The sequence below is a fragment of the Sorghum bicolor genome, chromosome 7, assembly GCF_000003195.3.
Source record: "Sorghum bicolor cultivar BTx623 chromosome 7, Sorghum_bicolor_NCBIv3, whole genome shotgun sequence".
In the NCBI taxonomy this organism is placed as follows: domain Eukaryota; kingdom Viridiplantae; phylum Streptophyta; class Magnoliopsida; order Poales; family Poaceae; genus Sorghum; species Sorghum bicolor.
In genome coordinates, this window is record NC_012876.2 from 64,214,776 (window position 1) to 64,227,573 (window position 12,798).

General features: G+C 45.6%; 1 protein-coding gene across 1 annotated transcript; it reads right to left on the bottom strand.

Annotated features, from left to right (window-relative positions):
- On the bottom strand, positions 4,138–5,812 carry LOC110436930 (fibrous sheath CABYR-binding protein). Its single transcript, XM_021464669.1, has 2 exons — positions 5,655–5,812; positions 4,138–5,275 (listed from the first exon to the last, which is right to left on the bottom strand). The coding sequence occupies exons 1-2, from the start codon at positions 5,667–5,669 to the stop codon at positions 4,598–4,600; spliced, it is 693 nt and encodes a 230-aa protein (XP_021320344.1). The 5' UTR covers positions 5,670–5,812; the 3' UTR covers positions 4,138–4,597.

Sequence of the window (12,798 nt, forward strand, 5' to 3'; positions counted from 1 at the left end):
AGCGCTTATCTTCTCCTTGAGGCAGGGCGCAATGAGCTTCTCAACTTCTCCCGAAGCCACGGGCCGGCACGGACACGATGGGCCACAGTGCCTATCGGCACGGCACGGCACGGTTAAGGAGCCATAGTGCCGTGCCTGGGCCGAGAGTTTGGCACGATGGCCCGAGACGGCACGGCACGATAGATATAGTGCCGCATAGTGCCGTATAGTGCCAGGGCCGGACCGCCCGTTTGGCCAACTATAGCACCGCGCGCCGGCCGGGCAACTAGTCGACGACGGCGAGCAACACAAGTTGCTCCTGGGTCACTCGCTTCTGTCTCTATGTGTGCATATACATGCTATCCATCCCAAATTATAAGTCATTTTAAAAATATATCAAAGTTCGATTCCAAATTAATAGAATAGGTTGACCCGCCATTACTGCAAGGTTCGATCGGTCTTGCATTCATTCATATCAAATATATATATCTTCGCCATCGTAAAAAATCGTCACGGATCGGTCAGTCACTGTACCGGCAGGCAGCGTCGTCGACAAAGCTAGCTTGTGCTCGTGCCGTGCGAGCGCCGGCGACGGAGACTGATAGGCGCCATGCACCAACCAGGTCGTGCACTCATCCGGCACCACGCAGCAGCACCCAGGCATGCATGCGAGCCGGGGCAAGCAGATAGGGAAAGCGAGAGGAAACCGGAGAAAAGGCACCGTGCGTCCGTGACCTCTGTGCCCAGGCAGAGAGAGATTTTACAAGCTGACGTGACACGACCATGGTCGGTCTCCTCAGGTTGCTGGCTTGCTGCTGCATTGCAGGTAGAGTGTAGACTTCAGCTAGGCTACTCTCTGGTGCTGTCCACCGTAGACTACTTGAATTTTTGATGGGTATATATATATATATATATATATATATATATATATATATATATATATATATATATATATATATATATATATATAGACACACACACACACACAAACATAAAATTGACTTATATATAGGTAATAATCCTCAGGCTCAGGGCAAAGATATTTTGACAATTCCACGAAAGATTGTTTCACTGGCTTCATTGATTTCAGGAAAGATGCACACCAAGAATCAAGATCTTTGCATGGTTTGTACTGGTGGATCGGCTGAACACCAAATCAATGCTCCGACGTCGGCATTTGAACATACCATATGTGTCATGTGTAACAGCGGTGAAGAAGAGACTGTACAGCACTTGTTCTTTGATTGCCCCTTCGCAAATAATGTTGGGCAACTCTCCATTCCAGCGGGATAGCTCACTTCCGCTTCTGTAGGTTGGTGCAATTAGGGGCAACTCACAACCATCCATTCTTCACTGAGGCAAGGTTGATTGCAGCATGGAAATTGTGGAAGATGCAACCTGAAGTCTGTTTGTTTCAAGGATGATCTTAGGTCGTCCTTCTATATTTGGCTAGATGCTTTTAGTTAATTTTGTATGTAAGTACTTCCTCATTCCTTTTATTAATATTAATATTAAAATGGCTCACTGTAGGAATCTTCCCCCATAGTCTTTTTGGTCAAAAAAATCAGGAAAGATCCTTTCATCAATCAAGAACCAAACATTGCATTGGCAATCCTCTTCAGGCTCGCGCTCGCACTTTCTCGGACATCTCGCAGGGCTTCGAACAAGCAACCCGGCTTTCAGCTCTCAGGAATCGGCCGATGGGGCCTCCAAACTTCATATGGGCTGTTTCTAAAATGGATCCGCATAAGAGCCCTTTGTCAAGCAGATTTCTATTGGGCTACCACTTTGATCGTGGACTTTTTTTGGACAAAAGTGCTCGACGTTTGAAGCTAAGGCAAGTAAAATCAATTCTTCTATCTCAAAAGAAAAAGTAAAACGAATTGTTGCACAAACAATCCTATACACTCTTCACAACTCAACGAAACCACCCACCTTGCCACCTAGTCTTTTTTCGCAAACACAAAAGAGAGACAAAGTTTTTATACGAATATCCAGACTCATTAGCACATCTATGAACACACACAGTTTACCTTTAGAAACTTTGAAAGGTTATTACAAGATTGACAAAAATCAACATAGGAGCCTCACTTTTAAATAACATCTTTTCCTTATGGTATATGAGTACAAGTATCAAGCCTATGATTTGAACCTAGATTATAAGTCCACCACTGGCTACCTAACTAGCTAATGGACAATAAGTTTGTCACAAAATTAGGGATGATAGTAGGATTGAGGCCAAGTGGAACATCTGTGTATTTGCATCTAAATAGACTCTGCACCAAAACCCCTCACAGTCGTTAAGTCCTTACCGGTGATGCCTATGAGCCAGGCAGCCAGCTACTGCTTTGGGTCGGCTAGGAGGGAGACGGGGAGTTCTAGAGGGGTCTGACTAGATAAAGGGAGATGTTCTATGCCTAGTGTTGGTTTATTAGATTGGCCATGTTAGGCTTTTATCAAATAGTGGGCTTAATTTACTCTTGTTTAAGTCCTTGGTTGGGCACCCATGGGTAGAAATCAAAACTTGTCTTGTTTCAAGGTCCTAAACCTATGGCCCGTGTAAGCCCATGTGGGGAAGTCCCAGGGGCGGAGCCAGGATTTGAACATAGGAGGGCCCGTGCAAATCAAAAACAATCATGTGTGTTAAAATATTACATGACAAAGGTGTACATAGCACCAAAATAAACATTTGCGACAAAAAAGCAGAAAAAATAAAGAGAAATTAATTATTCTGAAGCCCCTAATCTTTACCTGATCAATCTATTTCTTTGGCCAGGAAAAGAATCACAGTAAAACAAGTAGTTAAACGGGGGCAAAATTAATTAGTACTAGATCCTAACATCAAATGACAAACAATCAGTTACATATCTTTTAGCCTCAGACAAGGCGATCACTTAAACGGGTAAAATGGTCATTTAAATAGAAGGTTAAACCAAAACACCATACCACTGTTAGTGTTTAAAAGTTGAGTACACGTGCTTAATGACCATTTAGAGTTTAGACGAATAATGATAGAAACATAGGAGATAAGAAAGATAATAGGAAGACTAATGCTAAATAATATAGATCCCATTGTTGGAGATCAATTCAAAAGGATTCAACAAGAAAAACGCTGATTTTCAATTAACTAGCTAATTAGAGTGTGTGGTAGGAGACAAACTAATGTTTGATAGGCAATAATAAAAATAAAAAATATGAAAAAAATATTAGAAAGATCTAGATTTTATTTATATAAGAAACTATTATAGATCAATATGAAATAAGAATAAAAATCTTAGTACAGATAATATCATTATAACTAGTTAATTAGACAATTAAGCACCTAATTTATAGTATGTATTAAGGGAGTTATGAGAAGGTTGGGGGTGCCAGGCCCCCCTCAGGACAGTCTCAATGGCCCGTTTCAATGCACTGTTTCCAAAACAAATCTGCTGACAGAGCATCAATGAAACGAACAATGAAACAACCTCCACAATGCATGAGTTTCACTTTGATGTTTCATAGGCTGGGCAAAGCATTTAATTACTGCAAAATGATTGGATCATATGCAAGATGGTGAAACAATTTAGTCCTCAATGGAGATTTCATCCTGTTTCACCGCGTGGGAAACAACGCCAGTGGAGTTTCACCATGGTGAAACTACTTCCTTCTCTCTCCTCATCGTTTCATGCAAAAAGTACAGTTTTACTAATATGGCGCTCTAATAAATGTGCATGACATCCTCCGCCACCGGGAAGTCCAGATTTGCTCTCGCTCCCGTTCGGTCCAAAACCCACATGCCTCGGGTCCTTACTCACATGACTTCCATTATTCCTACACAAATTTAGGCCTCATTCATTTTTCTCGGATTGGCCTGGAATGAGGTCCATTCCACTTGGATTGGGCCAGCATAGAATGAAAACCAACCCGGCGTTGAACAAGCGTTCAGTTAAGGCCAAGCTAGATTCTAATCCCGACCTGTTTCGACAAATCAACTCCCTCTACAACCCGGAACCAATCCTCACTTATGAAGCTCAGGAAAGGATTTCTTTGGAATTTTGGTCCAGGAATGAAAAGAGGGCCGGATTCAAGCTTGAGCTGCCCAAACAAGGCCTTAGAGAGTTATGTATAGCTCAAATATGACCCACATGGTAATACTAGTTAGTAACAAGTTCATACTTCAACAACAGCTTGATTTGGAAAAATAAAGAGAGATCTTCAAAAGATGGTACACAGATATACTACACGCTCAACACACACATGCATACTAGATGTTTTCGAAAAGAAAAACACATACTAGATGGTACGGTACACGTATTAACCAACATATTTAAACGACATAGAGCCCCGGCCCCACCGATGTGCTGTAAAGCCAGGCCACATCAGCACCGACACTGGGCCCATTAACCCGACACACAAGTAATAACACACTGATACATTATTCGTCACGACACAACACAACAGGTACTAGAGGGTCCCACCGCGCCACGTAGCTAAGTACGACACAACATGAACCCGCCGAACCGCGACGACGAGTCCACGAAAAAGCAGCTGACCTATATGCCGCCGCCATGCCGTGCTGCGCACCAGCGCGGCGACATATGACAGGCTGACACAGCTAGATCGTCCGCCACTGGACTCACTCGTCGGACTTGTCGGCGGCGGCCGCCTCGGGAGCAGGGGCCGCTTCTGCCGGCGCCGTCTCCTCGGTCGCCGCGGCGGCCGGTGCTTCCTCCTGCGCGGCCGGCGGCGCGGCTTCTGTGACAGCGGCAGCAGCCGGCGCTACTGCCTCCTCCTCCTCCTCCTTGGCCTCCTCAGCCGGCACGGGCACGGCCACCTCGGCCTCAACCGGAGCCGCCGCAGCCTCTGCCTCCGCTTCCTTGGTCTCGGTCTCTGCCGGCGCTGCTGCCTCGGGCTCGGCCGCTACCTCCGCCGGCTCAGCCTCAGTCTCGGCCGGGACAGCCTCGACGGCGGCAGCAGCCTCCACGGGCTCTGCTTCCTTGACCTCCTCCGTCTCTGCTGCCGGCGCGGCCTCGGCCGCCTCTGCTTCCTTGGTCTCTGTCTCTGCCTCGGCCGGCTCAGCCACGGCCTCGACCTCGACCTCCTTGGTCTCAGTCTCGGCAGGAACAGCTTCCGCCTCCGGCTCCTTAGCGACCTCGGTCTCCGCCGCCGGAGCTGGCTCGTCGGCGGCCGGGCTCTCTTCGACAACCGGAGCAGAGGCCTCCTCCTTGGGTGTTTCCTCAACGGCGGCCGGCTGGACAGCCTCCTCCACTACCACCGGAGCCTCCTCGACGGGCACGGCAGTCGGGACCTGGACCTACGTTCGCACACACGGAAGGACGACGAAGGAACGGTGAGCAGAACACAGTTTTTTTTTTTTTTTCCCTTAAGGGCATATGCTCCCACTCTCTTCACCACTGAATTTGCATTAAGAAGTGTGGAAACACACATATCAAATTAGATTCGCATTGAGATGTGTGTTTGCACATTTCTCGGTGCGAATCCAGTGATAGAGAGAATGGTGAGCATGCATGCATTTTTCCATGGTGCGTTCAGTACGATCACGTACTGCATCGTCATTCACGCATAATGGTGACTGGTGCAAGCATGCATGCATGCAGATGGATGAAACTGACTATATATGCGATCGATTGAACTGGAGAGAAATGCACGGGATCGGAAGGGGGTGTGATTACCTCGGCGGTGGCCATTGGTGCAGCTAGGGTGCTGTGGTTGTGACTGCCGATCGAGCTGGACTGAACAAAGCACTGAAGCTCCGAGCTAAGCAGAGCTTTACCAGTGTGATGGACTGACTGTCTTTGTGATGCTGTGGTGGGTTGAGGGCCAGAGGGGCTGTATATATAGTGCCGGGACCTGCAAGGCCAAAATGGTCATTGCGTAGAGTAAAAGGGCAAGCCAGCCAGCCAGCCAACCATGTGTACTGTATCATCATCATCATATATACGGATTCTTTTGTATGTATATAATAAAAAAAGATTGTGAATCTTAGAGCGAGCCGAGGTCCACCACATGGCTACATGCAACGTAATTATTCCCATACCGTACGTGTCCATTATATTCAGGGCGAGGCAAATGCAAGTTGCATGCATGCATGCTCTCTGATGGATTGATTGATCGATCATATAGGCCTTGTTTAGTTCCAAAATTTTTGGCAAAATGAGCACGGTAGCAATTTCGTTTGTATTTGACAAATATTGTTCAATCATGGACTAACTAGGCTCAAAAGATTCGTCTCATCAATTCCGACTAAACTGTGTAATTAGTTTTTATTTTTATCTATATTTAATACTCAATGCATACGTCTAAAGATTCGATGTGATGGAGAATCTGAAAAACTTTGCAAAATTTTTAGGGGACTAAACAAGGCCATAGTATCTATCTCTCCAAAAGGTAGCCATGGCCACCATGTTCCAGCGAGAGCTAGCGCGAGCACCATGCCCATGCAGGCCTGGAAGATGCACATGTCCAGTCCAGATCGATCGACGATGAATGAGCTAGGTGCATGCGTGCACTGTTCCTCTTTCGACTACTTTGGCCTAGCTTGTTAGGAGTAATAAGCTGCTACTGTATAGCTAGGGCGTCGATCGATCCGGCTGTCAAGATGAGGCCAAAGTACAGGATAGGGATCAGAGATTCAGAGCTGGCAGGGCCACGACGGCGAGCACGCCTTTTGAGTTGTAAGGGGCGATGTGTCCACCGTGCTGTGCTAGCTCGTCATCACCGGCCGGCCGTCAGTGCATGCAATGCATCATGCATCCGAGATCAATACCCTGCTACGCAGTGTGTGTGCCTGCCTTCCCAGCACAGCAGTGCCAGCCTTGGCTGGACACGGACGGACGAACGACATGCATGCATGTTCAGATGTTCTCCTGGATCCATCGCCATAGATCGATTGATCCGAGATCGATCTCCCTGCGTACGTGCTAGTTTGTATATTTGCAATGATGCATGCATGGATCGATCGATGGCCTCCAGATCTACGTTGCATAGTTCGAGAGAAATAAACTAGCAGAAGTACGTACGTGGTAGTAGAATTGTTTTGTATGGCCGAGAGATACGATGGACGATGGATGGATGGTGGCGTTGAGACAGAGCAATGCAAACGTACGTGATCCGATCTGATCCATCGGCCAAAGAATGTGTGCTCACTAGCTCCGATGGTGCACGTACATATACATCTCCACCAATCGAGTATAGCGTGCCACGCACCCAATAATCGAACTAGCTGCTGCGATCATGCCTTGCATTTGTAGCTAGCTAGCTATAGGGTCAAAAATTATGGATAGCGGCTAGCTGCAAATTACATCAACTTTTCCGTGTCCAACCAGAGCTTAGAGACACAGGTTAGTGATTATTGGTCTGAGCCTCATCAGTGGAGGCAGGCGTCGTACGTGTACGTGTAAATAAAACAAGCAAACAAAAACTGTGCGTGTTGACGGGTGAATATTGGTGATATGTAGTAGGATTGTTATTGGCTTAGAAACAAAGGAACACATGAATGAATGCGTCTATGGCGTAGGCTGCCGGAAGTCCGGAACGATATGTGCAAGTGGAATGTTTCAAGATACCGTATCCTGATCCAATGATGCTAACCAGGATTTCTCTCCGAAAATGATGCCAATTGCCACCCAATATATACGTTCTAGTAGCTAGCTACTACTAGGATTCAACGTCGCAGATCAGGCACTGTACTATATATGGAGATAGCTAGACAGAGATCGAAAGAGGAAGCATGAACCTGTCATCATTAATTATTCAAGGCTTTACTCGTATAAACCGAATTGAAGCTTGTGTGGTAACAATACATGAATATAATTGTGATCACTGCATGGCCAGGCACCCTACATACGTGTATCCATGTACTACGCCATGAAAGGGATCATCAGAGATTAACACACACTAGCTATTAGTTAGTTTTACAGCTAGCTAGGCATGCATGTCTGGGGTGAAGTGATGAAGCGCTGGCATATGGCATGTGGCCGCAGAGCCTCGCGGGCAGCAGCAGTGCCAGCATCCGCTTGGTTCCGTGGGCAACAACAATGATTCCGGCAGGTGGAGGGGATCGCGTCGGATCGAGCGCGGCACGGCCTCGATCTTCCCTGTTGGATTGAAAATTAACAACTCGGTGTCGTCGGTCGCCACCCACCCAGCAGCCTAAAAACTTTCCGCGCCTTTTTCCAAAAGCCACCGTCGCCGGCCGGCGCACGTCCGATCCATCGGTGTCGGGGCTGGATGGCCTCTCCCTGCTTTTCCCCTGCCAGGTGACTTGGCTGCTGGCTGCTACCTAGCTTTCGTTTTGTGTACTCCACGTTGAGAGCAAGCAAGCCTAGTTCATCTTTGCTTTGGCCATTGTTTTGACAGAAACCATTGTTCATTATTGCAGTGATGCAATGCAAGCTGTTTCAGTTTCAGCTCTAGTACGTGGTGGTATAGTGAAGTAACAACACTAGTGTCAAGTCAATGTGGTAATCGATGTGCCTAGAGACGACAGCTTTTTACGGCGAGTTTGGAACGACGCACGCACGCACTACTCCAACCACGAGGCGTCAAGGACGGACGGCCTGGACTACACGGACGTCGGACGGTCAGCATGCATTGCTGCGCCGAAACAAGAGTGATAAAATATAGGCTGGTTTAAAGCACGGGACAGATCTGTCCAGACCTACCCGTCCGTCCAGCATCATGCCTGGCCTGTTGGGCTCTGATCGAGTTCGCTGCCAATCGGCGTACGTGGCCGGTGACGCTGACGATGACCAGGACGCGTGGGCCCCATCGCCATCGTCGCCACACGTCGGCCACGGATCCGACCTGCCATGGAGCATGGAGCTGAGTCGTCGTCCCACATGTGGCGAGTCTCGGTGCGGTGGCCTCGGCCGTGAGTGAGCGTGGCATCGGCAACAGGGTTGGCCATGGACTGGGCTGCCACAGAGAACCGGGAGTCGCTTTCATGGGAGCCGTAGCCGCCAGCAACGCTGATGTGGCGCCAGATCTTGGGCGGTGGGGGGCGGGACCCGCGACCCGTCCTTCCTCAACTGTGGATGGCACGGAATTTCAGGACGCCGAGGTGGCGTCGTCGTCCGGGTCCGGCAGCGCCACGCCGGCCGGTACGTAGGGGGTGGCAAACTGGAAATGGTTACAGTACGTACGGTTTCTTTTCGTAATTCGTACTACTCGAAAAAGTTTAATATGATATTCGTAAAAAAAAATCAAGTCCGTTTCGATATAAAATAAGTACAAGTCTGTTGTTAAGATGTTAAAGTTTAACAGGTATTATATTATTTTTGTTTTATTTGACAATTAGTATTCAATTATAAATTAATTAGTCTTAAAAATTCGTCTTGCAAATTACTCTCTAACTGTGTTTTTTTAGTTTCGTAAATAATTTATATTTAGTACTCCATGCATGTGTCTAACAGAAAGTAACTAAGCGGGGGCCTAAAATAAGTACAACCCCATCGCTTGTCATCGTTAAATTTAGGTCTAATGTTAACACCACCGCCGGTTTTGGTGCCTCGGTGATGAAATGATAAGGCTATCTAGAGACGCTTCAACGTAATACATATAACCTCCAACAGAGTATTCATATAGTAGACCTATTTTATGCATTAGGAGATGCATAACACAAATATAAGTATTCTCTTTTCTCGAGACTCGTTTGCAGGAAGGATTCTCTTTTGGGTCTTGTTGTTGGAGAAGATTAAAAATAGATATAAAACCTTTTGCCTGTAGCGCTACCCAAAGTTTGAATGGGTCTTGTATCTTGGGTAACGGTTGTTGGAGATAGTCTAAGAATGATCATCACTATTGTTTGAAAACTGGTGGTGACAAATTTATTACCACAGGTTCAAGTTACCAACTTGCGTGATTAGAATTTTTACAAATTCCAAAATCACATAAAAAATAGCTAAAAATATTTTAATCTGGAGAAGGCCCCATCAACCAGCCGCACAGTCGCGCGTCGTGACAACCTACACGTTGTGTGTTGTTAGGATTCAAACCTGAGACCTGCCACTCCACCCCTAAGTCGCTTATGTCTATATGACATATTCATTTCCTTAGTATTCACTTCTCAGAATTTTAAAATAAATATTTAGGACCCTAACGACATCAGATGAAAAAGTCATCAACTATAAAGTTATTGTAATCATGATCTACAATTTTGATGTTGGTCGTTTCACCATTTGAGGTCATTTGACAAATTTGAATTTCAAATTGTCAAACTTCAGCCATACTTTTGGGACCTCAAATTATTTAAATTGAAAAAATCATCAACTATGAAGTTGTAGTTCTCATCGAGATCTACAACTTTGGTTTTTACCGATTTTTCATCCAAGGTCGTTTCAAAATTTTAAACTTTAGAACTTTAGAACTTCATATATAATTTTGTGACCATAAATGATTTACTTTGTCAACTACACCCAAAGTATGCAATCATTGAAAATAGCACTTTTAAATGCATCAATAACTATCAGGATATGGTTACAAGGATGCAATTGTGTCCTTGTTCCTTTTTTATTATTGGCGAGCGATATTTCTAGCATGTGGCTGGCCCCGATTGGATATGAAGAAAAAAGAGATGGAAGAAGGAGATGAAGGATGGAGAGTAGGACTATTACAATGGCCCTCACTTGTCGCTCCACTGAGCCTATATCACCATCATCACTGATGCTCCTAGATAACAACTATATGATGTGGTGGTGAGGAAAGCTTGCAAGCTCTTCTTCTACCTAGGTCTTACCCATTATGCTACATATCTCATGGTGGTGGATACCATCCTTGGCACACATGGTTGGTCCAAGATCCTAGATGCCACGAGTAGTAGCAACTAATCTTTTGAAAATCATATATTTCCTTTTAAGCTTCAAATGAGATGATGTATACAAAACAAAGATCACAAGACGTCTTTCATGCAACAGTGATTAACGGATCGATCTATAGGTCGATGCATGGGACTTAGGTGGTTTCGCACTCAAGACACATAGGTTTATCCTTGTTCGAGCCTTGATAAGCCCTATGTCCATCAACAAATTCTTTATGTTAGAATGCTCAAGTCAAGTTCTTACAATGAGAGAGAGAGATGGCAGGAGAGTGTAAGCTAGTTCTAATCTAGGTCTTGCTAGGACCTATCCTTGGGACACGCACGCGCGCGCGCACACACACACACACACACACACACACACACACACACACACACACTGTTGGTCCAAGATCCCAGATGCCACTGTAGTAGCAGCAGATCTTTTGGAAACCGTATGTCCTTCTATCCTTCAAATGAGATTATCTATATATGTGAAAACAAAGAACACAAAACAACTTTCACGTCATAGTGCTTGCAAGGTCTATCTATATGGGTCGATGTGTGGCCCTTCCGTGGTTTAGCACTCAAGACATAGAGGTTTTTCCTCGTTCGAGCCTTGATAAGCCCTATATCCATCAGCGATTTCTTCGTGCTAGAATGCTCAAGTCAAGTTCTTACAATGAGAGAGATGGAGATGGTATGAGAGCGTAAGCTAGTTCTGATCTAGGGTTTGGTAGGATCTATCCCTGAGACATGCACGCATGCACATCAGTGCGCACGTACCCACACACACACACACACTTGCACACGCACACATGCATTATTGGTTCAAGATCCTAGACACTACGAGTAGTAGCAACAAATCTTTTGGAAATTGTATGTCCTTCTAAGCTTCAATTGAGATTATCTATATATGCGGAAACAAAGAGCACAAAACAACTTTCATGTCACAATATTTACTGGATCTATCCTTGGGTCGATGTGTGGGATTTCAACGGTTTAGCACTCAAGACACAAAAGGTTTATCCTCGTTCAAGCCTTGATATGCCCTATGTCCATCCGCGATTTCTCCATGCTAGAATGCTCAAGTCAATTTCTTATAATGAGAGAGAGATGGTAGGAAAGCATAAGCTAGTTCTGATCTAGGGTTTGCTAGGATCTATCCTTGGGTCACGTGCACATGCACATCCACGTGCATGTATGCACACATAGACACGTGCGCACACACACACATCTTACTTGTCCATACCAATTAGGCGTAGTTTTATCACAGCTAATACCGACACATCTACAACTATTGGTGTTGCTTATGCATATATTTTACAACTCATTTTGGTGGCATTATTGACCATATTCAAACACTAGCATGCCACTTGCCTCTTGAAATAGTTCCATATTCGATATTTTGGGGTTTATTGAAAAGTGACATGAAATTTGAGGCCAATGGGACAATCTTGGAAATGGTATACATGGCCACATGGGCATGGACTTAGGACGATCCAATAAGAAAGAATGAGAAAGACGAACTCGATCCGGCCCAAAGTCCCACATGAACAACAGATTTCTATGGGCCATATCTCCCTCGTCCATAGTCTGAGATGGACGAATTTGGTATGCAAATTTCTCAACTTAGGAAGATCTACAATTTTTCATTGTCACCTCAGCCATTTGAGTCCAATTTAGTGTGGTCCAACAGCCCCTAAGGCCCAAGGTGTGTTAGACCAAGCACAAAAAAGCCCAGCTGTCACCGATGTCGTCAGTTTGACAGTATATATATTATGCAATGCAATGAAGAGTGTTGTAAAAGAAAAGGTACAATGGAAGAGTGCATATCAGTTTGAAGCGCCGCAAGGAGGAAGCACAGAAACTGTCTGAACGAAGCTCACAAAACGACTCCGTGAATATATAAGCTTGATTGATGTAGGGTACCCTACATACCGATTATGGGGGCATGGACCCTAACCCAAGTTTGGAAGAGCATCATTTCCTTGCTTTCCTTGGCAGACCCAATTACCCAACCT